At 42.2% G+C, this 26,443-nt stretch overlaps 1 protein-coding gene across 1 annotated transcript; it reads right to left on the bottom strand.

Moving 5' to 3' along the window:
* Positions 1 to 60: 60 nt before the first annotated feature.
* LOC115423516 (all-trans-retinol 13,14-reductase-like) lies at positions 61 to 24,613 on the bottom strand. Its single transcript, XM_030140369.1, has 12 exons — positions 24,426 to 24,613; positions 20,148 to 20,330; positions 18,237 to 18,375; positions 15,805 to 15,907; positions 14,441 to 14,636; positions 11,578 to 11,775; positions 7,601 to 7,720; positions 7,365 to 7,503; positions 6,122 to 6,231; positions 3,115 to 3,281; positions 389 to 548; positions 61 to 309 (listed from the first exon to the last, which is right to left on the bottom strand). Exons 1-12 carry the CDS (start codon positions 24,589 to 24,591, stop codon positions 167 to 169), a joined length of 1,824 nt encoding a protein of 607 aa, XP_029996229.1. The 5' UTR covers positions 24,592 to 24,613; the 3' UTR covers positions 61 to 166.
* Between the last annotated feature and the right edge of the window lie 1,830 nt (positions 24,614 to 26,443).

The following is a 26,443-nucleotide window of genomic DNA, read 5'->3' as shown; positions in this document are numbered from 1 at the left end:
AGTGGCATTATATTCATGCAATTTGGGACTCAATGGAAAGCGACTATGGACAGACTTTTTACACACACTGAACACAACTTTTATTCCTGTACCAGATCATGACTAGAATATTGTCTTTACAGCCAAACACAGACGGGGTGGTGCTGAGGGTCGTATGAAGGCGACACTACCAAGTTGTCTTGTGTTTGTGTTTGAGGCGCATCTTCAGGGCCAGAAGGTCAATGTAAAGGATCTGATTAAGGACAGCCGAGGCGCAGAGCAGTCCGCCGTGCAGAGCACCAGCCATGCCGTTACAGAACACATCCTGACCTGGAAACACACACACACACACACGTACATGAGTATCTGCCTCTGCTCAGACCTCTATAACCCGTCTGAATCAGGTCACCTGTGAGGTAGAGTCCTTCGATCGGCGTCTTTGCCCTCGTCCTGGCCACTGTTTCTGGGCTGAAGCGCTCCAGGTTGTGTTCAGCGCCATACATCTCACCTCGTGGTGCTCCCAAATAATGGACATTAGTTAGAGGCGTGGCAGCGTCCACCATCACCACCTAAAACACACACAGCAGAGACCTGGGGTTGGTACAAACATGGAGGACATGAACCCTTTAACCCCCAAAGTGTCTGTGCGGAGCGTTCTGAATGGATGAGTTACTGTTTAAGCAAGCATACTGGTCTGTCTGTCAGTCTGTCTGCGCTGTAGCGGGCACATTTCAAACGTTATTGATATCACACCATGTCCAAATGATTGTGGAATATGAACCAAAACAGTTGTTAACATCTTCAGTGTAATTTTTGCATTTCACTGATTCATCCCACAGGCCGGATTGGACCCTTTGACGGGCTGGTTTTGGCCCACAGGCCGTATGTTTGACACCTGTGATGCAGATGTTCATTAAACTCAGCTTAAAGTTGAGGGTTATTATATCAAAAACAGAAAACAATTGTGGAAAAAGTGTCTTTTTCAGTCCAATCTGTCCTGAACTGAACATAAACCCAGTGTTTCCACGGTAACTACGGAGCAGTGTTGGCTGCTGGTCTTTCAGACAGGGGAAGCTCATTGTCGGCTTACATCAAAAAAAAAAGTTGTTTAAACATAAATTCGTTCCTTTTTAAGACAATGCACAGTGACCTTATCGTACCAACTAAACAAGAAAATGTTGAAATTATGTTAAATTGAAACAAGGAAGTACAATGAGTGTGTTTTATTTACAGTGCAAGAAATGAACGAGTAATTTGGTTTCTGTGATTTCACAGCAGAATGTGTGACGGTATTAAACTGAACTGTGTCAGTGAAGGAGCAGATCTGAAAACAGCTGTCAATCAAATGGGATTCAGCCTTTCGACTGATCCTCCAATCAGCACGTGGAAGCTCAGCGTCCAGCCCAGCTGAGCTCCGCCCACAGCTCCATTCACCCCCAGAAACGCTGGCCGTCCGGGGGCGGACAACATGGTGTCATTTATCCAGTTACTGTCCAGTTCAGAGTCAGTTTGCCAGCAGTTCCACTCAGTCCCATTGAAGTGCATGGACGCTGAGCATCTACGGACAAATGCACTGAGCAGAGATGGAATGAGAAAACACAGACACGGGAATGGAGGAGAAGTGAACAACATCCAGTCCACTGATCTGGGATCAAACTGATTCTGAACCAACTGGTCTGAGAGATGAACGTGTTCCAACACATTTGGAGTCAATGAAATGAAAACAAATGACCAGATTTGAGCATTTAATGGGAGTCATTTTAGGAGAAGAGGAGCTTCCACTGCAGTCTGACACTAAACACCTCTGCTACGGAGCCTCTGAACGTCCAAATATAGTCATATCTGATGACCATGAACAGATGAAGAACTGTATTTTACACCAATTACTGACATGGATTGATAGGATTAGTGGATCACCAGGAATTAAAGAGTTTAGATCAGTAGATGGTTTAGGTTAAAGGTGGACGTCTGGGTCTGTAAGGGTTAAAGGTGGACGTTTGGGTCTTTAAGGGTTAAAGGTGGACATCTGGGTCTGTAAGGGTTAAAGGTGGACGTTTGGGTCTGTAAGGGTTAAAGGTGGACGTTTGGGTCTGTAAGGGTTAAAGGTGGACATCTGGGTCTGTAAGGGTTAAAGGTGGACGTTTGGGTCTGTAAGGGTTAAAGGTGGACATCTGGGTCTGTAAGGGTTAAAGGTGGACATCTGGGTCTGTAAGGGTTAAAGGTGGACGTCTGGGTCTGTAAGGGTTAAAGGTGGACGTTTGGGTCTTTAAGGGTTAAAGGTGGACGTTTGGGTCTTTAAGGGTTAAAGGTGGACGTTTGGGTCTTTAAGGGTTAAAGGTGGACGTTTGGGTCTGTAAGGGTTAAAGGTGGACATCTGGGTCTTTAAGGGTTAAAGGTGGACGTCTGGGTCTGTAAGGGTTAAAGGTGGACGTTTGGGTCTTTAAGGGTTAAAGGTGGACGTTTGGGTCTTTAAGGGTTAAAGGTGGACATCTGGGTCTGTAAGGGTTAAAGGTGGACGTCTGGGTCTTTAAGGGTTAAAGGTGGACGTTTGGGTCTTTAAGGGTTAAAGGTGGACGTTTGGGTGTTTAAGGGTTAAAGGTGGACGTCTGGGTCTGTAAGGGTTAAAGGTGGACGTCTGGGTCTTTAAGGGTTAAAGGTGGACGTTTGGGTCTTTAAGGGTTAAAGGTGGACGTTTGGGTGTTTAAGGGTTAAAGGTGGACGTTTGGGTCTTTAAGGGTTAAAGGTGGACGTCTGGGTGTTTAAGGGTTAAAGGTGGACGTTTGGGTCTTTAAGGGTTAAAGGTGGACGTTTGGGTGTTTAAGGGTTAAAGGTGGACGTTTGGGTCTTTAAGGGTTAAAGGTGGACGTTTGGGTGTTTAAGGGTTAAAGGTGGACGTTTGGGTCTTTAAGGGTTAAAGGTGGACATCTGGGTCTGTAAGGGTTAAAGGTGGACGTTTGGGTCTTTCAGGGTTAAAGGTGGACATCTGGGTCTGTAAGGGTTAAAGGTGGATGTTTGGGTCTTTAAGGGTTAAATTGGTAAATAAACTGAAGTAACTTCTGTGGGATCCAGTGGAAGGGGCAGGGCTTCATCCTTGTACCTGTGTAGCCACACCCACACTGAACCCCGGACTCAGACCTTGTCTCGCAGCTGTGGGAATATGGTCAATGCCCAGTCCAGCAGCTCCTGGGCCATGCTGGTCTTCAGGTCCGTGTAGTCCTGTCCTCTTTTGCCCAGCTTGGTTTCCTTCCAGTCCTCGAACCACTCGTAGCGAGCCATGGTCAGCAGAGTCATGCACGATTTCCCTGAGACAGAGAAGACAGAACAGGACATGTCCTGATCAACTTCTGCTTCTCAAAGGAAAAAAAGGATTATCAGTTAATCAGTCAATATTTACTTGTGGAACCTTTTGCAACACTTAAATTGACCAAAGTGCTTTCCAATAAAATCAAAGCATATAAAAATCAGTAATAATCAATAATAAAAAATACAGTAAAAACAAATATTTGTCATGTGTCATGGCATTACTGAATGTTAAAAACCAGTTTGAACTGGTTCCAGACACAACAAACCCCGCCCCTCTGATGTCATATCAGTTGCCTCTATACGTGACAAGTTTAGAGTAAATTGAGACAAAATTGATGTCTTTATAGACATTTGAAATTTCACCCATTATAAGTAAATGAATGATTTTTTTTTTTTTATTTTTTAATTCATAAAAATTTGAACTTTGACCTTCTTTTCCTAAAATGTAATCACGTCTATTCTGGATCATTGGTAATCTATAAACCCAATATGGTCTGAATTCTACCAATAGTTTTTCTGCTAAAGTTTAAACAAACAAACCGAACCAAAAACAATAGCCTTTGCCTCCCCTTTGGGGGTGGGATGATGGATACGTTTTTAAGCCTGGATTTTAAAAGGATGAAGTCATTGTCTTCATGTCCGGGGGCAGTTTGTTTTAAACCCTGACCCTAGACCCTAGACCCTAGACCCTAACCTTGACCTTAGCCCAAACCCTGACCCTTGACCCTGACCCTAACCCCTGACCCTAACCCCTAACCCTGACCCAATCCCTAACCCTAGACCCTTAAACTAACCCTAGACCCTGACCCTAATCCTGACCCTAGATCCTAACCCTAACCATGACCCTAACCTTAAACCCTAGAACCTAAAACTAACCCAAGACCTGACCCTAGATCCTAACCCTCAACTCTGACCCTGACCCTAGACCTTAGACCCAAACCCTAACCCTAGACCCTAGACCCTGACCCTATCCCTATCCCTAACCCTAGACCCTGACCCAAGACCCTGACCCTGACCCTATCCCTAACCCTGACTCTGACCCAAGACTCAAGACCCTAGACCAGGCATGTCCAAAGTCCGGCCCGGGGGCCAATCACGGCCCGCGGTCAGATTTTATACGGCCCACAGCTTGGGTTTTAGAATGCATTATTTATGGCCCGCTTAGACTGTTGAACAGAGTACATGAATCATAAAAGGTTCAAAATGCAGTTTCTCCGTTCACCTCATGGTGGCAGCACCACTCTAACTCTATCTGGCTCTGTGACCTCGTCATGAACCCTTTTCGCTAATTTCTAACCACGGCACCTGTAAATAAAAAAACAAAGTTGACAGTGAAGGCCGCCGCTTCCAGGAGAGATGGGACTTATAATTTTTTTTCACTGAAAATCAAGGCGATTGTGTTTGCCTAATTTTTCAAGAGACTGTTGCCTTGTTTAAGGAATTCAATGTAAAGAGACACGAGCAGACAAAACATGCTAACACATACGACAAGCTAGCAGGGAGTGAAGCAAATTCAAGCTGCTTTAAACTCAACAGTGACTCTTCATGTGAACCTGGAGTTCGATGAACTCACCACCAGGGCAGGATACCAAGTTGCCAGGTTAGTTGCCTCTAACTGCTGGTGTTATGTACTTGTAGATGTGACACAAAATATTACTTTCTAAATGATTTTGTGAAAGACAAGAGTAAGAGTTATATGTTTTCATCTTAAATGTTAACAGACTTTGCATTACTGAGTAATATATGAGTAATGATTACTCATATAAGTAATGTTTAAAATGAATGTGGGGTTAAGATTTTTACCAACTTGGAAGTTTAAGATACTCCACACAGTTTGTTCTATGTTATCTGACTCCAGATGTAAAAGGAAGGCAGATTTTTTTTTTTTTTTTTAATTTGTTCAGACCTGAGTGGCCTAGATTTGGTTACATTGCCATTTAAAAAAATGATATTGTGACAATGAAAATTAAATTGTTGTAGAACAGCGCTTTTATATGTAATTTTTACTGTTTAAAAAACATCCGAAGGGACCACTGGCCCCTGGCAATCTCCACATTATCAGATCTGGCCCTCTTGAAAAAAAGTTTGGACACCCCTGCCCTAGACCCTGACCCTATCCCTATCCCTAACCCCTTACCCTAACCCTGACTCTGACCCTAAACCCTGACCCTTGGGCCCAGCCACAGAGAAGGTCCAGTCAGTCTCCCCAGTGTTTGGACCAGGTTCTGGGCTCTTCCAGTACCAGCTGCTTCACTGACCTTAAGACCCTGTTTGGGTTGAAAACAGATAAAAGTTCACACAGATAAGGAAGGGCAGGGCAGGGCCGTTAAGAGCTCTAAAAACAAAAAAGAACATTCTGAAATCCATTCTAAAATAATCAGTGGACAGAACAGAGGACTGGGGTGGTACGCTAACGTCTGGAGGTGTCGGTTCAAAAACGCACCAGCTGGAGGCGACGGAGGGAGGACTGGGACACAAAGGGCATTCCAGTGGACGATTCAACTGATAAAAGCCTGAAGGGTTTTTTACAGGTCAGTGTGATTTAAAAAAGGCTTTAGTTAAAAGACGTAGCTGATAAAAACTAGCTCTGATCACGCTGTCAGTCTGTCAAATTTAAAACTACTGTCAAAGAAAAAAACAAGGTTTTTCTACAGTTGATTTCAGTTTTTTAACTGGTCTGTTCCACTTCAGATGAAATTGAACGTGGAACCTGAACAGCCCAGTACTATAGCATAAATGTACACAACAAAAGCATCCAAGCATTAGACCACACCCACAGACGTCAGCGTGGTGCTGCCTGGTCCTAGACCTCCATGACAGATGTGGACTGGAGCCTTACCTGGGTGTCTGATGTTGGATGTGGGATCTTTGGCAGAAGGGAAGGTGATGAACATCATGGGAATGTTCCCCAACACCTCGTCTCTGCTCAGTGAAGAATATTTCTCCATCCTTGATAGAAAATAAACACAGACACAAAAGCCTTAACCCTTTAAACCCTCAGCCTAAAATGGTCCACCTCCACTTTTTCTTCTTATGTTGACTATAAAGAGTTTAGAAAATATGGTGTGAGTGAAGTCCATTTGAACATTTTTCCAGAACATGTTTTTTCTAGATCTTTCAAAATCATTTAGAGCAATCATTTACAATTTCCTGCATGTTCTAATTCTGCTAAAACAGCTTCTTCTCCAGCTTCTAGTTCAGGCCTGAGTGAAAGTACCGTAATGATCCAATAAAACCTGTAAAGCACAACGGCTCAGGATTCAGAAACTGTTGGAATTTTTGCAATTGCACAAACAGTGAAAGAGTTCCATCCAAGGTTCTAATAGTTTTGGATTTTTCACTATAGTTTAGTATTTAGTTTTGGCTTTTTTTCTCAAATTCAGTTCATTTTAATTCGTTTTTAGAGCAGGTTTACTAGTTTTTATTAGTTTTCATTATTTTCTAAATGCTTGGTTTTAGTTTAGTTTTAATTTTGTCGTCTCTTTTCTCTTCTTCTCTGTCGTCGTATTCAAATAAATCCCAGACAGGACTCTGCTGCTTTCTCCCAACTTTAGTCTCCATGTTTCTAGGTAGAGTGGGGACCAGAAGACGACTGGAAACCACAAGTGAACACAAGTGACGGACCAAAAAGTGTCGTATGGTGACAAGAGCTAAAATTGCTAGAGCGAAATAAATCGATTTTGTATCAATCTGACATTGACAAAGACGAAAACGAAGGGAATTTTATCCATAATTTTTATACGTTTTAGTTAGTTTTGTAAACACACAATACAGTTTCAGTCAGTTATCGTTTTGTCTTTTAATTACAGCTTTAATTTATTTCAGTTAACGAAAATGTTTTTCAATTCTAGTTTTCGTCATGTCGTTAGTTTTCATTAACGATAATAGCCTTGGTTCCATCCATTCAAACTGTACATGCACAGGGTGTCAGCAGTGACACGTCAGGTTTGAAAGAGTTAATGTCAGACGTCACATCCATTCATTTGTAGTAAACCGCAACAAAGAGGAGCAACAATATGGAAACTAACGTGGATTTAAGACACGTTGGTAAAAGTAATGAGAGAAAAAGAAGCAGAACCTACAGTGGATCCAAGTCACTGTCCTTATACATCCAGAAGTTGGTGGAGACGATGCCCAGCTCCTCTTTAGTTCCATCCAGTCCGACGAAGACCAGGAATGAACCCATACCATGACGTACCATTCCCAACAGTGACTGGACCTCTGCAAGCACAAAGACAGATGAAGGGATGAAAAACAACAGACACACATGAAGCAGCAGCAGCTCTGACGGTACCGTTAAAGACTCCACACACAGTACCTGAGTTTTCCTGAATTGGCTTCGGTAAAAACTTCTCAAACGTGTTAAAAATTCCAGCATTGGAAATGACAACAGGGGCGTGAACTTCAATCTCCTCTTGTCCTTTAAGCACCGTCACACCTGGTATAAACACACACACACACACACACACAACTGTTTGGTAGGAGATAAGCATTCTTAAATTCCTCACTCGTCATTTGCACATGTAGTGAAGTTTAGTCGTTTATGTGTCTTTCAGAAATCAGTTTGTTTTTCCTTAAAAAAACTAAATTCAAATGGTGTCTTTAAAGGTGCAGACACACCATCCTGATTTTCGTCGGTCATTCGTCATCAGTCAGTCTGGTGAGGTCGGTCACATGAGTCTGTTTGGTGTGTTCCGTTCAATCGTCCGTCGTTAATGCCGTCTCCAGTCTTTTTGGCCGATTCAACGTGTAATCGTCCACTACCTGTCGTTCAGTTGGACCAATCTGATTGGTGCAGGGATAGCCCTGGACTAGTGAATGAGTGACAGTCAGTGTTGACTATGGACTTCACTCAGTCCATGAAGTCAACACTGTTAGCTTTGTTAGCGTAGTGCGATTTCTCCTCAGTTTTCACCTGCGACATCTTTCTTCTTCCACCAGTAGAAGAACCCCGAGAGTGACAACACCAGGATCTGCTTATACGACCCATCTGTTCAACAAGTACAACAACACCAACCCTTCTGGACTACTGAACACTGACAACACCGACCCTTCTGGACTACTGAACACTGACAACACCGACCCTTCTGGACTACTGAACACTGTGACAACAATGACTGACAACAGTGAGCTCTGGGTTTTTGTTTTCAGAGATGTTCCGTCATTTTCTGGTTTTAAGTCTCGCACAAGCACAGAACGTACGCTTAAGTTGGTAATCGATTTGGTGTAGGGCTGGGTATCATGGCCAATTTCCTTAATCGATTCAATTTCAATTCATAAGGTTCTGAATCGATTAATTGCAATTCGATTCGATTCAGTATTAATTGATTGACTCAGATTCATTTAGTTATGCCAAAGTACAATTTTGAGTTGTAACTTGATTATTTGACTACTGCAGCCATGCAACACAGAATCAATAGTGATATTAGAAAGGAAATAAATCTGAGATTTCATCAGTAAAAAGATGAATCCGCTCTGAAATAATGAACAGACACAAACATGTCCATGTTTCTACAGTGGACCAGAACAGACTTCTTCTTCATTTTTATTCTGTTTTATACCTGCTGCTTCCAGCCTTAAGGCTCATTACTGTCACCCTGGGGCACTGACACCAGTTTGGCCCCCCTGAAACAGACTCATGTTGGGCCCTTGGTACAAGAAACTCACTGGAGGGGGAGGGTGGGCAGAGCTTCGTGATTTCCGCTTTGCTATTCCTCTAACTCCGCCCTCAACCACAGGTGATCCAAGTTAATATTTCTAGAACGACTCGCTTCTGCAACCTGCCTCCGCCCGCCAGTTCCTCCGCACTCCTCCAGTTTGAGGCCTGGAGGACCTCCCACTGAGACGTTTTCCCCACCCTTCCTCCCACTGAGATGTTTTCCCCACCCTTCCTCCCACAGAGGGGTTTTCCCCACCCTTCCTGCCACAGAGAGGTTTTCCCCACCCTTCCTCCCACAGAGGGGTTTTCCCCACCCTTCCTCCGTGTTCGTTCCGCACCAGAACTGTTGCGAGCACGACCAAGGGGCTCACGAGACAGAGCCGTCCGCGCTTCTGCGTCGGCAGTTTCCAGGTCATTTACTCATGGTCCTGCTCTGAAAAATCGATCTCATCCACCATTAATCGATTACGCAAAATTAAAAAGAAATCGATCCAAAATCGATTAAATTAATTTTTTTACCCAGCCCTAATTTGGTGTGTTCGTCACACTTTTTTGACTGTGTTGGGAAGACCAGAGTCAATAGATCTTTGTGACTACCTGTTCTGGTGACAGTCGGCAGTCAGGTTGGTGTGTCTTTGCCTTTAGATGAAGATTGTTTAACAGCTTCTTGACATTGTTATTGGGAATTTTTACCCCGCCCCCTGAAGGAGAGGCAAGGGCAATTGTTTTTGGTTCAGTTTGTTTGTTTGTTTTTGTTAACACTTCAGCAGCAGAACTGTAGGTTGAATGCATACCAGATTGGGTTTATATATTATTAGTGACCCAGAACAGATATGATTACATTTTGGGAAAAGTAGATCAAAGTTCAAATTTTTAATGAATTTTTTAAAATCTTTTTTTTTTTTCTCATTTACTTTGAATGGGTGAAATTTCATGTCTTAAAAAACATCAATTTTGGTTACATTTATTTCAAACTTCACACATTTATAGAGACAATTGATATGACATCAGAACAGACATATGCTGCATTTCCACTACGTGGTATCGGCTTGACTCGACTCAGCCTTTTTGCGTTTCCGTCATGAAAAAGGACCTGGAATCTGGTACCTGGTACTAGTTTTTTGGTATCACTTCCGCCGAGGTTCCAGGACTGGGGACCAGATACTAAAAGGTGATGTGTAAACACTGCAGACCACTGATTGGTCAGAGTTGTCTCTGTGCCCCGCCCTTTTACAAAAACAGATGCAGAAGTTTACAGTAAATCTGTCAGTAGGTGAATCCACATGATGACAGTCTGTAAAACTACACCATGGTTTGTCCAGGAGGTTCAGACATAAAAATTCAGCATGAGCTTGATGAGACAACACGCAACGAACGAGTTTATCAACAACTCTGAGCAGATGAAATGGAAGTAACACGCTGCATTGCTATGACGACCAGGTACTGTAAAATCAGTAGTATCTTGTAATGGAAACGGTCTGGAATAGGACCTGATACCAGAGTCGAGCCGGTTCCACGTAGTGGAAACGCAGCAATAGACATGATGACATCAGCTGGATCGATGGTAAAAATTAGCTACAGTACGTGCCTGGGGCGGGGCTTGTTGTGCCTGGAACCTCTTGTTTTGAAGTTGATCAGCTCATTTTAGTGTTCCTTATGTTCAGTTTAATTACAGATTATCATCAACATCTGTGGCCTTCGATAAACCCTGACCCTCTGAATAAAGCTCAACACTGTGGAGTTTTTCATCCTTCCAAATTTCCAGGTCATTCTGGTGGAACATCTCCCAGTCGGTTCAGTTCCACTTTGGTCATGGCTCCAGAGCGTCGGTGTCTCCTGCACTGGTACTATGAAACCTCTGGTTTGGGCTTGGAACCCCGACACAGAAAGAACTAGAACATGTGACTGCTTTAGGGCGTACGTCACATCCGCCTCCACCTTTAAAAGACGAGGATTGAGTCTTTCAATTTGGAGCTGCAGAATGAGGACGTGCATTTTCAAAGTTCCCCCTAACTAGTCGCTTTTCCATTGAACATCTGTGCAAAACTTTACTGATATTTACTAAATGTTGGAAAAACAGGAGTGGGTGATGTCAGTTTTTCCATTAAATCACAAATGCAATGATTTGTTTATTTATTATCGTGAGATGATATGAAAAGTCATTCCATAAACATGACGAATGTAAATCTGGTGTTGATTTACAGAGATATTCATTCTTCTTCTATATTCTCCCTCTATCTTGTACTAAATTCTAAACTGATGTGGTTTCCTGCTGTGTCCACACATACCATCACATGTTTCTTCTTCTTTGCTTGTTGTATCATACGTCAACACCCGTTTTTTTAATTCACCTGACTCTAGTTGTGAAAAAAGGTCTTTCAATTATAGTTTTGCGTGATATACCATTTATGCTACACCCGAAAAACCACCTCTTGCCAGCACAAAAACTTCAAATCGAAAAATGAAACTTATGGTGAAATTATCATTTCTTTCCATAAGGTAAATTTTTATGCGCAAGTTATATTTGTGCTCTTTGAGGGTGAATGGAAAAGCGACCAGTGTGTGCATCCTACAGCGTTAAACTTCTAACCCAGAAACTGGAAGAAGGTCCTGTATAGATGCGAGTCCTTCCTCACCGTAGGTCTTCCGTTGCTGGTTGAGCAGGATGCGCTGCACAGGAGCTCTGACCAACACAGCGCCCCCTGCCTGCTGAATGACGGGGATGATGTTGAAGGCAAACTCACTGGCACCCCCTCGTGGATAGTACGCACCACGTTTGTAGTGATGGAGAAGGAGAGCGTTGATGAGGAAGCTGGATTCTTTAGGAGGGACACCTGAAAGAGATGCAGATGAGCCAGAACTGAAGACAGTGTAGAGCAGGGGGGTCAAACATGTGACCTGTGGACCAAGACCGGCCCACCAAAGGTTAGAGCAGGGGGGGTCAAACATGTGACCTGTGGGCCAAGACCGGCCCACCAAAGGTTAGAGCAGGGGGGTCAAACATGTGACCTGTGGGCCAAGACCGGCCCACCAAAGGTTAGAGCAGGGGGGGTCAAACATGTGACCTGTGGGCCAAGACCGGCCCACCAAAGGTTAGAGCAGGGGGGTCAAACATGTGACCCGTGGGGCCAAGACCGGCCCACCAAAGGTTAGAGCAGGGGGGTCAAACATGTGACCCGTGGGGCCAAGACCGGCCCACCAAAGGTTAGAGCAGGGGGGTTAAACATGTGACCCGTGGGCCAAGACCGGCCCACCAAAGGTTAGAGCAGGGGGGTCAAACATATGACCTGTGGGCCAAGACCGGCCCACCAAAGGTTAGAGCAGGGGGGTCAAACATGTGACCCGTGGGGCCAAGACCGGCCCACCAAAGGTTAGAGCAGGGGGGTCAAACATGTGACCCGTGGGGCCAAGACCGGCCCACCAAAGGTTAGAGCAGGGGGGTTAAACATGTGACCCGTGGGCCAAGACCGGCCCACCAAAGGTTAGAGCAGGGGGGTCAAACATGTGACCCGTGGGCCAAGACCGGCCCACCAAAGGTTAGAGCAGGGGGGTCAAACATGTGACCCGTGGGGCCAAGACCGGCCCACCAAAGGTTAGAGCAGGGGGGTCAAACATGTGACCCGTGGGGCCAAGACCGGCCCACCAAAGGTTAGAGCAGGGGGGTTAAACATGTGACCTGTGGGCCAAGACCGGCCCACCAAAGGTTAGAGCAGGGGGGTTAAACATGTGACCCGTGGGCCAAGACCGGCCCACCAAAGGTTCCAATGTGGGCCGCAGGAGGAATGTGAAAATTATGATATGAACATCATCATTTCAGATTCCACATACAAACCGATTTGATCTCAGGTAAAATATTAACATAACCTAGAAATAATGACAACTCCAAATGTTTCTCTCTGTTTTAGTGCAAAAAAAAAAAAAAAAAAACATTAAATGATGAAAATACTCACATTGACAAACTATCCAAACAAAAAAATGTGAATAACCTGAAAAAAATGAAATTTCTTTAGAATTTTTTATTTTTTTTAACTTCCCCCAGGAGGTATTGTGATCACTTTGCTTTGTGTGTTTGTTTGCGTGTTTGTTTGTTTGAGTGTTTGTTTGTTATCATCTTTAGTGTAAAACTCTTCCACCCATCTTTCCCAAATCTTCCCCACAGATAGGCCTAGGCCCTGGGACCAACCCAGTAAATGTTGGGCCAAGTAGGCCAGAGTTCAAGGTCACAGCAAGGTCACAACATCTACAATTTTCCATCTGTCATCATTGAGACATTTTCCAAAATTCATAAAAAATTCAAAACGACTCTGATTATCCTCCAATTTGATCCACCTGTAGCTTAGAACAATATCTTGTTACCTTATGTTTTTGCAAGGGTTTGTTTGTTTGTTATTTAGCAAGATAACTGAAAAAGTTATGGATGGATTTTGATGAAATTTTCAGGAAATGTTGATACTGGCACAAGGAAGAAATGATTAAATTTTGGTGGTGATCGGGGTGGGGGGGTGGGGGGGGGCATATCTGCCTTGGCTGAGGTCTGCACTCTCCGAGTGCTTTTCTAGTTTACAATATTATCCCTCATGTTCATTATGGATCAGATCAACAAATGCACCAACAAATTAGTAACAGCTGAATATTGTTAGAATTGTCATTATTTTTCCGAAGAAATGTCACTTTTTCTCAGATTATTACCTCCGCTAAGGAACGGTGGAGGTTATGTTTTCATTGGGGGGTTTTTATCTGTTAGCAAGATAACTCCAAAAGTTATGGACAGATTTGGATAGAATTTTCAGGAAATGTTGATACTGGCACAAGGAACAAATGATTACATTGAATTGGTGATGGTGGGGGGGGCTGCGCTCTCCAAGTGCTTTTCTAGTTTTTCATTTTTTCAGTTTAAATCCTGTATTTTCCTGTATTTAATTCACTGATCATGTAGATGTTCATTAAAGTTCAGATTAAAGTTGAGGGTTATTATATCAGAAACAGAAACTCCAGAAAAGTGACTTTTTCAGGAAATCTATCCTGAACTGAACATAAACCCAGTGTGTCCATCCACTGTTAATGATCCAACTCCTTAGGTTTATTATTTTTTCTTCAATTTCATTTAGTTTGAGTCTTACTTTGTTCTTGTTGCTTATTATTTTCATCATTTTTAAATTCTTTTTGTTCATTTTATTGATCACTTTGTTTATTTTCTTGCTTATTTTGTTCTTTTTTTTTAAACTTAATTTCAGTTGTTTTTTTTTTGTTTTTTTTGCAGCTCTCCGAGTGCTTTTCTAGTTCACGTCTTTTTGTTTGAAAAACTTGCAAGTGTATTTTTTTTTTTGCAATAAAAAAAAGACAAAAATTTGGAGTTGTCATTATTTCTAGGCTGTTTTGCTATTGTTTGACTTGACATTAAATTCATGTGGAACCTGCACTAACATGAGTTTGCCAGCCCTGGTGCAGAGTGTGTTTGTAATTTTTGGGATGTTTGTGGTGTGCGTTTGTTTTCCGCACCATAGAACAGGTAGGCCGACAGCGCCTTTAAGTCTTTGTTCTTTGTGAGGCGCGACATCATCTCTGAATGCCCGGTCGTTGCTAAGCAGAACACAGAAGAGATGCGATTCAGTAGGCCAGTCCGAATCAGGAAGTTCACCAACCAGTACGGAATCATCTTCAGGACGGCGATTAAAGGTGTCCGCCGTGATGCCAGCTGCAAGACAAGCACAATGGAAAAGCAGACTCAGTTAGATGTCAGCAGATGGAAAATGATGAGGACTTCATGAGTGAATGTAGGTTTAATATGTTCACCTTTACCTGGAACCAGGGCTCAGGGGTTAAAGGGTTAATATTAGGGATGCACGTTACCAGTATCAGGTATCGGGTCTGATACTCAATGTGCGTACTTATACTCGTAAAAGTACTCTGATACAACCGCACCGATACCACTTATGGCAGCGTGACGTTCACAGTTAAATGCAGCAGGTACGAGGAGGAGGAATAATGTCAGCAGTGGAGATTCAACGAAATAAACAACGGAGACAAAAGTAACGTTCCAGACACAGACGGATACAGACGCAGCGTTCTGTCCGTCCTCTGAGTACATTCAATCTGTTTTCCAGGTGCTGGCGGATGAGTACGCAGACGGAGAATACCACTGGAAACATGGAGGTAGAGGGTCTGTTCAAAGAGCCGCTGTGTGAGTTAAAGAAAAACTACTGACACATGTAGGACGACTACCCTCAGAAATATCAACATTAGTATCACAGTAGTGTTCGCTCTGTCGTCTACAGGTTTGTTATTACCGACTTTCTTCTTCTTCTCATTAAACTTTCCTCTTCTTCGTGGTATTTGTCCAGTATGGTTAATTCAGAGCGGCGCCCCCTGGTGGATTAATTGTCAAACGCTCATTCCAACACATTAAATGTCACTTTGTTCCAGTCAGACTAATGACAATGACAATAAAGCACATTTACAAAGGGAAACTAGAAAAGCACTCGGAGAACGCAGACCTCCGCCAAGGCAGATCACCCCCCCCCCCCCCCCCCCCCCCCCGATCACCACCAAAATGTAATCATTTATTCCTTGTGCCAGTATCAGCATTTCCTGAAATTTTCATCCAAATCTGTCCATAACTTTTGGAGTTATCTTGCTAACAGACAAACCAATGCCGGCAAAAACACAACCTCCTTGGTGGAGGTAAAAACAACTGGAATGGGATTATTAAGTACTAGTATCGGTACTCGGTATCGGCAAGTATTCAAATGGAAGTACTCGTACTTGTACTCAGTCTGGAAAAAAGTGGCATCAGTGCATCCCTAGTGAATATGTTCCCCTTTACCTGGAACCAGGGCTCTGGGTTAAAGGCTTATCCTCCGTACCTTCATCAGTCTCATGAACTCGTCGATAGCCTCCTCCTCTCCTGGGAACTGCTTCTTCAGACTTTCTGCCATCTCCGTCTTCCCTGCGTGGATGTGGTACTCCCTGATAAGGACGGTAAGAGAAAGGAGAGGAACCATGGGAGGAAATGTGTCGAACAGAACCAGGGTCATTAGATCCGTTAGCCTCAGATCAGAACTGTCCAACAGTCTGTGGACCAGATGAGTCCAGGTGTTTGTGTTCTAACAGGCTCTGAGATCCAAAACAACAAGGACTAATGTCAGAATAGAGTTTAATATTATGGGATAGATATCAGTGCATTGGTTCGTTTGGGTTCAATTATTCTCTTTGTTTCCAAAATGACTCAGATGGTTTGGACTGAATTTATATCAACACTGATTTTTTTTTTTCTGATTTTCACTGTTCTTCCTCTAAATGTCTCTAATCTTTTTTTCTGCTCTGACTGTAAATAATCATTTCCATCCACTGTCATCACGTCTGAGGAAGAAAAATCTACCATTAAACTACAGTCAAATATTGATGTTTATCAACTATATCAGGGGTGTCAAACTCAGATGCTCGAGGGCCGGTATCCTGCACGTTTTAGATGTTTCCCTCTTCCAGCACACCTGATGGTCTTTATCAGTCTTCTGCAGAGCTTGATGGTAGGCTTATCATTTGAATCAGGTGTGTTGGAGGAGGGATACATCTAAAACATGCAGGATACCGGCCCTCGAGGATCTGAGTTTGATGCCCCTGAACTATATGGACATAAATATGTGGACACATCACCCAAAAATCACCAAAAACCACCCAAAAAGCACTTAATAATCACCCCCCCCTCCCAAAAAAAAACAAAAACAACCCAAAAACCACTTAGTAATCACCCGAAAACTATTTAATAATCATCCAAAAACCACCCAATTTCTTTTTTCTCTGTGACTCTGATTTTCACTGTTCTTCCTCTAAATGTCTCTAATATTTTTTCTGCTCTGACTGTAAATAATAATTTTCTTCTCTATCTAACCATCTACTGTCATCACATCTGACTGAGGAAGAAACACCTACCATTAAACTACAGTGAAATACTGATGTTTATCAGCTATATGGACATAAATCTGTGGACACATCACGTCTCCAGCTGTCAGATGTTCATGAGGATCAGAAACACAAACATCAATATTAATAAACACTAGGATATCTATCCCATAATATTAAACTCTATTCTGACCTTAGTCCTTATTGTTTTGGATCCCAGAGCCCTGTTAGAACACAAACACCTGGATTCATCTGGTCCACAGACTGGGGTCCATCTGTGTTGGAGTTATGACAGGTATGATCTGAGGATTAACAGGTTGAACATGTAATAAAGACTTAAAAAGAAAAAATAAATAAATAAAAAGAAGTGTCTCTGTCCTCAGTCCTGGTGGACTACCTTTGTCCTGGTTCTGTCCTCAGTCCTGGTGGACTACCTTTGTCCTGGTTCTGTCCTCAGCCCTGGTGGACTACCTTTGTCCTGGTTCTGTCCTCAGTCCTGGTGGACTACCTTTGTCCTGGTTCTGTCCTCAGTCCTGGTGGACTACCTTTGTCCTGGTTCTGTCCTCAGTCCTGGTGGACTACCTTTGTCCTGGTTCTGTCCTCAGCCCTGGTGGACTACCTTTGTCCTGGTTCTGTCCTCAGCCCTGGTGGACTACCTTTGTCCTGGTTCTGTCCTCAGTCCTGGTGGACTACCTTTGTCCTGGTTCTGTCCTCAGTCCTGGTGGACTACCTTTGTCCTGGTTCTGTCCTCAGTCCTGGTGGACTACCTTTGTCCTGGTTCTGTCCTCAGCCCTGGTGGACTACCTTTGTCCTGGTTCTGTCCTCAGCCCTGGTGGACTCCTGGTGGACTACCTTTGTCCTGGGTCTGTCCTCAGTCCTGGTGGACTACCTTTGTCCTGGGTCTGTCCCTCAGGTCCAGTCAGTGTCCTGGTTCTGTCCTCTGTAGACTGGTACCCTGTCCCCCTGCTGACACAGTACTGTGGACAGAACCATCACACACCCATGGGCCTATCTGGGTCCAGGACTAGGACAGTGGACCAGGTACTGGAGGCTGGTTTGTGTCTAGTCACACTTTCAGTTTGTTCATGGAGGTAAACAACAGGAAACGTGGTGACTGTTTTGTCTCATATGAGGAATCTTCCTGGTTTATGATGAATAGAAATCAGCCAGTGGGACCACGTTCAGAGAGCAGAATTCAGATCATTTGATTGGCTCTGTGGAAATGGACACATGACAAAGGTGGACCCACAGGACTGAGGACAGAGACACTTGGAAACAGACAAGTAAAGAGTCAGTCCAAGCTGATATCGGTGTCAAATCTGAACACCCTGTAGACGGTGGAATGTCATTGGAATGGGACAGACAGGAGGGACAGATGGAAATAGAGCAGTGTTACCGGCGCTGTTCCCCCTGTCCGAGGATCAGAGTGTCAAAATGCTGCTCCAGCCGAGTGAACTGCATCTGTCCATCTGTGATCTGGTCCAGAGCCACTTTCAGAAGGCTGTGTTCATGGAGCTGGCCCAGATAATGGATACCTGCAGGGGGCAGTAGAGTTCACTTCACTGGGTCCACACTGGAGCTAATGCTAATGCTGCGTTTAAGGACGGTTTTATAAGTCACGACTTCAAACCACGACTCACGACTTTTTAACGTTCCAGGCAAGTCACACCAAACTGCCTGAGCGCAAGGAATTGTGGGAGCTACATGTAAACAAACCAGCATGGTGGACTAGGGCTGCTCGATTATAAAAAAAAACAATAATCATAATTATTTTAGCAATAATTGAAATCACGATTATTAAAAACGATTATTTGCTAACCTTAAAGTTGTTTATTTTTTTTCTTGCAAAACAGTGTAAAATATAAATAAAGCTTTTAAACACTAAAACAAAGTATGTTCACTTTTGTACAAAACAAAAAAAAATCTTCGAACGCAAATAAGTGTACTGTAAATGTAAGTCTGTTTCCTTTTGTAAACAAACAGTGCACTGGAATTAAACTGCTATAGACTTGCCATAGAACTGTAGCAATAAAAACTTATTGTAAAGTACAAATTATGAATTCAAGTATATTCAGTGTAGTATGAAACATGGTAAAGTTTATATATATTCAGTGAGGTTTCAGTTAGGGCCTTCTGTATACATCTGCCATCTGTAGAATAGGCACGTTCGGGTTAGGTTAATATGGGAGTTGCAGCGTAAAGAGATTCAGAGATTGAAGACTGCATTGTGGACGAAGTTGGGTTTTTTTGTCTTCTGGTTTTTCATCAGATTATGATAAAAGTCGCAGTGGTTCAACTTTAGATGGTTAAAAAGGTTTGTTGTGTTAGTGGTCAGTGCAGACACAACTACGAAACACTTTTTGCACGTGATGTGTTTTTGCTCTTCGTCTTCTTCATCAAACCCAAAGTGATTCCATACAGTTGAATTTGACTTGCCTTTTTTGTTTACCAGGCACTTCTGCTGTGATTCTCCTGCCATTTTTCCAGACCACTAGGTACAACTGTCCTGGTGGGGTGGACCTGCCGACTAGCTGGTAGCTGGAGCTTAGAGGGGGGCGGGGCCAAGCAGCTCACAGTAGCTTGCGTGCGCGTGAATTAAAACAACTCAAAATTAATAATCGTTTTTTCTCGATTACATAATTTTTTTAATCGTTGAGTGTAATAATCGAAATCACAATTGACTGTCGTCGTATTCAAATAAATCCCAGACAGGACTCTGCTGCTTTCTCCCAACTTTAGTCTCCATGTTTCCAGGTAGAGTGGGGACCAGAAGACGACTGGAAACCACAAGTGACGGACCTTTTAATATCATACGATGCCAGCAGCAAAAATTGCTAGAGTGAAGTAAATCAATTTCATATCAATCTGACGTTGACAAAGATGAAACAAAGGGAATTTTATCCATAATTTTTATATGTTTCAGTTAGTTTTGTAAACACACAATACAGTTTCAGTTATTGTTTTTTTCTTTTAATTATGTTTTTTATTTATTTCAGTAAACGAAATGTTTTTACAAGTCTAGTTTTCGTCATTTTGTTTTCATTAATATAATAATCTTGCTGCATCCATGGGGGGGGCGCCATTGCTACGTGACGTCAGAAGTCAGAACTGGGAGAACATGGATCTAGTACGAGTTCATGGGTTGGAAGTCACAGGTTTGACTGAACATTCCAGTGCATTTTCACCAGTAGAAGGATGGAAAAACACCAGTTACAGATGGACTGGAACGCAGCATAATGCTCAGATTTGGGTTGAAGGGGCGGAGCATTGTGCGCGTTGACATGTGTGCAGAACGTGTGTGTCTTACCCACGTCGAACTCAAACCCCTTATTCTCAAAGGTGTGCGTGCAGCCTCCGGCCTGGTCGTGTTGCTCCAGAACCACCACCCTCTTTCCGGCTTTGGACAGAAGAGCAGCTGCCGTCAAACCACCGATGCCACTGCCGATCACCACCGCATCCAGGGACGGGGGGACGCGGTCCACACGGAACCCTGGCAGAACAGACCGGAACTCAGCCCGGGTCGAGGACGAGGTCTCGACACAGACTCATTATTGATGACAACGAAATCACAACAAAGCTTTCGTTTGGATGGAGGGACGAGTAGCTGTGTGGGGTCCCCCAGGGGCCCATCCTGGGACCCCTCTAGTTCAATCTTTACATGTTACCCACCTGGACCAGTTAATACACAGTAATAATATGTCCTACCACAACTATGCAGACGACACTCACATTTACATCTGTCTGTCAGCAGGAGAACATGGACCCTGACCCTGACCCTAACCCAGACCCAGACCCAGACCCTAACCCTCCAACAGGTCACTGTGTGGATGCAAAATAACTTTCTCCAGTTAAACTCAGACACTGAAGTCGTTGTCTTTGACCGACAAAAACCTGCAAAACGTGTCATCATTCATCTGGACTCTGATACTTCAACAGTTCAACACCAGGTTTTAAATCTGGGGTCATAATGAGTTCAACTTTAACACATTAAATCAACTCGGTCCTCATCCTCTGACCATCTGACAAACACTGGTAGAGTCACAGGTTTAACTCTGTGGAAACCAGACTGGACTGGACCGGACCGGCCTTCAGACTGGACTGGACCAGCCTTCAGACTGGACCGGACCGGCCTTCAGACTGGACCGGACCGGCCTTCAGACTGGACCGGACCAGCCTTCAGACTGGACGCTGGACCAGCTGGACCACAGCTGCAGTCTTAAGAACGACAGGTTTGTATGAATCTTCCAGTTCGTACAAAATCTTGACATCGCAGATACGCGCCATCCATGAATGTCTATGAACTCCAGGTTGCAGGATTGGAAGATTCGCACAAACCCATCGTGTGTTAGAATCTTTGTGACCTCGGCGTTAGCGCCGTCCTTAAAAATGACAACATCCAGTGTCAGAAAATGAAAAAACAGGTGTTTTTGATCCGTTTTTCCATTTCTGTCAGATAGTACATTTATTTTTTTGTCATTACAGAAAACTAAAATCAATCTGTTTTTTAAAATTTGGTTTATCTGGTTTGACACTGAAAAGAAAAACACCCTGATGTTATCATGGTCTTTTGTTGGAAGTAGGGATGTAACGATTACCGGTATAACGATAAACCACAGTAAAATTGCCAATGGTTAGTATTACCGTTTAAATTCTAATTATTACCATAACTGTGTTTGATTATCGCACTTTTCCGGAGAAAACCCCTATGTAAAGATCTGCTTTTATGTCAAATATTTGAATATAGTTTTAATTTATTACAATTTTGATTTTCTATACCTAATATTTAGAACCAATATTCACTTTTAAAGTCTTTGAAAAGGTTCGTTAAACATCTGTGTGTTATTTATGCAATAAATTATATACATTTTTCAAATTGGATTTTATATTTTTTGTATTTTTTGTCCTTTTTTGTTTTTATAGTAGGTTAAAGTGAAAAAATAATAGACAGATGATCTAGATGAAGTTGTGCTGAAAAAACAGATCCCAAACATGGGTATAGTAAACATTTGTTTCTATAGTATATAAAGGCCAAATCAAAAGGACTGAAAAACAGACAAAATAGACTCAGACCACTAAGGGTTAATATTTGAATGTTTCTGCAACAGAAAGGACATTGTGCCTATTATTTTGCTTTTTTTTCCCAAATACAACTTGGTTAAATTATTTCAGTGTGTGTGTTAGTACTTCTTGAACACTTTGAGCACAATTTCAATAATACCACAATAATAATAATAACCATGATAATTTTAGGCACAATAACCGTGAAATGAAATTTCCATATGGTTCCATCCCTAGCTGGAAACTAGAAGAAAAAGTCCAGATTCTTTTCGGTCTCATTTTTATAAATGTAATTTGACTTGATCTGACCACAAACAAAGTATGACTCAGCTGAGGATCCACACCCAGCAGGAAGTGGATCCAGACATTCAAATGCACGTCACTGTTTTCATCCTTATAAACTGATCTTCAAACTGTGGGCTGACCCCTGTGGGTGAGGTGGGTTAGGGTCACAGAAATGGACTGGTGTCATCTGACTCTCAAGTCAAACAGATGTTTGGACCAAGGTTCCAATAGTTTTGGATTTTTCATTCTAGTTTAGTTTTATTTAGTTTGGACTTATTGTTTCTAATTCAGTTTGTTTTAATTAGTTTTTAGAGCAGGTTTGATAGTTTTTATTAGTTTTCATTTTTTCTAAACACTTAGTTTTAGTTTAGTTGTAGTTCAGTCGTCTCTTTTCTCTTCTTCTCTGTCGTCGTATTCAAATAAATCCCAGACAGGACTCTGCTGCTTTCTCCCAACTTTAGTCTCCATGTTTCCAGGTAGAGTGGGGACCAGAAGTGACAGACTGTTAAATATCATATGGTACCAGCAGAGAAAATTGCTTGAGGGAAAAAAATCAATTTCGAATCAATCCGACATTAACAGAAACAAAAACAAAGGGAATTTTATCCATAATTTTTATCCGTTTTAGTTAGTTTTGTAAATACACAATACAGTTTCAGTTAGTTATCGTTTTTTTCTTTTAATTATAGTTTTTTATTTATGTCAGTTAATAAAAATGTTTTTACAATTCTAGTTTTCATCGTTAGTTTTCGTTAACGGTAATAACCTTGGTTTAACCCTATACTGTCAGTGTGTTCCATCTGACCTCCTGTGGTTTATGCTCCTGTATGTGCATGTGTATTTAAAAGTAAAACTGAACTCCTGTCAGTTTAGTTTGGTGACCCAGATGTGACCCGTACAATCCTAAGAACTAAGAACCACTAACCACTGAAACAAAGAAGTCTACTAAAACGAAGGACTCCTAACTCATACTGACTAATATGTGATTAACCCTTTCATGCACACTGGTCACTCCAGTGGTCACTCCAGTGGACAGTTCTTCTGCAGCTGTTCTCTTGTATATTCATGGGTTTGGTTGTTTTAGTTCCAGATCAGCCAACACAGTGGACACCAATGCACCATCCCATAATATACACTGACATTCAGACCATTACTGTAACTGTGCTGTTCTAGATAAACCTGATCTGCACTAACATGTCTGAGTGTAAAACAATTGCCAGTTGTTATTAGACTGTAATTAACAGTTTTTTAAACAAAAAGTTGTTTTTTTCATATTATCTCCATGAAGTGAGTAAGAACTAGTATTAGAGTATGATCAAATGTGAGAAAACATCAGATTGGCTGCATTAAAAAAAATGTGTTCTGTAGTTTTCACACAGTTTATCACTTTGTGACATTGCATTTTAAATACGTTTCTTTGCTTGTCGAAGCCGATAATGTAATAACGACCGATAATGTAATAAATTTGCCATTTTTAAACTGTAATAGGTCAATGACAAAATAAAAGCTCTGAACCCATAACGTCATTACTTATGACGTTATTGTCCTGGTAAAAGTTCTTTGCAAATGTAAGAACTGAGCCAATAATGTAATAATATATGAATATAACTGTATTTAAGTTTCATTCATTAGATATAACTGTGATAAAATGTGTCTCTCTCTTTCTCTCTCTCTTAATAACCAGCCAATAATGTAATAAGTTATTATGTAAATGGCCAAAAGTTATTCCGTTATCGGTTCAGGACTTTTATTATGTTTTTGGACAGTTATTATGTTACTGGCTTATTACATTTAAAAATGGCAAATTAATTACGTTATCAGCCTTTCTTACAAATTAAACACATGGGGTCCAGCTGAGTGGGCATTTTTGGAACTCCATTAAAACTAGGTTCACTAAAAAATTTCCATCACATATTTTTTTCATGCCTAAAGAGGAATAAAAACACTCAGGAAAAAACATCTTGACTAAGGTCCTCATAATTCATGCATCAAAGGGTTAAACTGAAGACTTCAACTATGGAAATTAAAATAATATTTCACTGAAATAAAATTTTAATTCTTCTATTTTAAAATGAAATTCAATTAACTACTAGTTTTTTGTTTTTTTTTTCTGAGAAGAAAATCCAAACACTGACACACAGACCTGATCTGAAAGGGTGACCATGTGACTGACCCCAGGTGACCCCAGTGACCCCTGGGTAGAACAGCGTCAGTGGTGGGTCTTTTCCAGACCTCTTCTTACCCCTCTTCAGTCGGTCATCCCTCTGTTTGGTGTCGGTGACCAGCGGCCCCGGCGCCCTCAGGTGCTTCTCGCTGAACACCTTGTAGCGCTGCCCAGTGGTCAGGAAGAAGACAACGACGGCCGCCAGCAGCACGCAGCTCAGAATACCCAGCAGCCACCACCACATGGTCCAGAGCACAGTCAGCAGGACGGACGGACGGACGAAGAACTGGAGAGGAGAGGAGGAGGTCTAGAGAACGACTGAGGGAACAGAGACAGAGGAAGAGGAGAAATAATCCAACGAACCGCCCACAAATAAACCAGAGAGCCTGAAGGAGCAGAGGACTCATGACCTGTGGGACAGGGTCCGTGAAGTGGACGTGGACGATCCATTCTCCACAGCAGAACCACCAGACCCACAGAGAACAGACTGCTGCTTCATCCGTTCATCTGCTGACTTCTACGCCTCAGCCTCCACTGATCCACTCAACCTCCAAACATCAAGGCCTCTGTTGTTCCTGGTGGGGTTTAGGAACATGTCCAAATATTCCTGAGCATCGGACAGATCTGTGAGCAGATGAGTCTGAGAACGTGCACAAAAATAAACGTGTACAGCAGAAGTTTAGATCCTGTTTTTACTCCTGACCCCATTTTAACATCACAACTTTCTGTTGACCCCAGACATTCAAAATGGAGACATGTTTTTGGTAAAATTAACTTGTTTTTGATCATGTAATAGTTTGCTATACCATGTTGCAAATAAACGTCAGTTTTAGACTTCATTTAGGCTGTAGTATGTGTATTATTATGGTTATCGAACTGGAAGAAAAATCCAACATGACACAGTAACATGTTAATAAACGGCCTGATCACAGTCAAGGTGTACCAGTATATTTGCATCAGTTTTTAATCAGTATTACAAACAGATCCCCCCCAATATTCCTTTGTCCATCTTATTAGTAGATCTGTCAGTCCTCCAAATGTGAAGAAAATTGGATAAAAACTGATAAAATGGCGACCCTGTGAGCGTGAAAACGTGCACAATTTAATTGATTTGTGTAATATCAGATTTGGTCCACATTTTCCTGCAGTGTGAACGGAGCCTAAATCTGGTCTAAACGCATTCATTCATATTCTGATCAAATCCACACAATACATTTAATGTACGACTGAACTCATTCAACAGTTTACACATTTATTTTTAATTTTTGCTCAGCTATAAACTAATATGCACATGTGTGTCTCATACATATATATATATATATATATATATATATATATATATATATATATATATATATATATATATATATATATATATATATATTTGGACACCAGTCTAAGTGTGTGTGTTCCACTGACCTAGTTCCAGATAAAGGACTGGACTTTCCTCTGGTGGGTTTCTGGGCAGGTCATCTGAGCTCGGTCTAAACCACACTCATCCTTTAGACTCATCTGTGGTTTGTGTTCCTTCACAGTGAAGCGTTCTGGTTCTGCGTGGACGGGGAGGAGTCTGGAGGATTTATCAGACCGACGACAGAGGCATGAGTGGGCTGTGTTTCCGTGGGTCTGTCCACACTTTCCACTGGCCTCCAGGAAAACAGCAGACGTGGAGAGGAAACAGGACGCACATCTGAGGGATTATCCACAGAGAAGACAAAGCCCCGCCCCTTTGGCTGCACCCCATTGGACACCACATTTCATTTCTTCAGATCCCCTTTAACAACTGAATCATCAGTTGTTATTTTTCCTGGAGTCTCCTCTACATTACATTACAATTTTAATTATTTTACATTAATGTTACACCATTCACACACACACACACACACACACACACACACACAAATGGGACAAACATTCTGTACATTAAACGACGAGAAAAGAAATCACACATTTAAACTGATTCAAATTCAAAATCATCCAAATTCAAATACATAAATAAATAAATAAATCCACCAACCAAGACCAAATCAGACTCTAAATTTCCACTCTGGTTTTTGTATCAGTTTCTCAGAAGAAAAAAAAAAAAACAGCAACAG

This window comes from Sphaeramia orbicularis, chromosome 8 (genome assembly GCF_902148855.1).
Source record: "Sphaeramia orbicularis chromosome 8, fSphaOr1.1, whole genome shotgun sequence".
Lineage (NCBI taxonomy): Eukaryota > Metazoa > Chordata > Actinopteri > Kurtiformes > Apogonidae > Sphaeramia > Sphaeramia orbicularis.
This window is presented reverse-complemented; position numbering and strand designations above follow the sequence as displayed.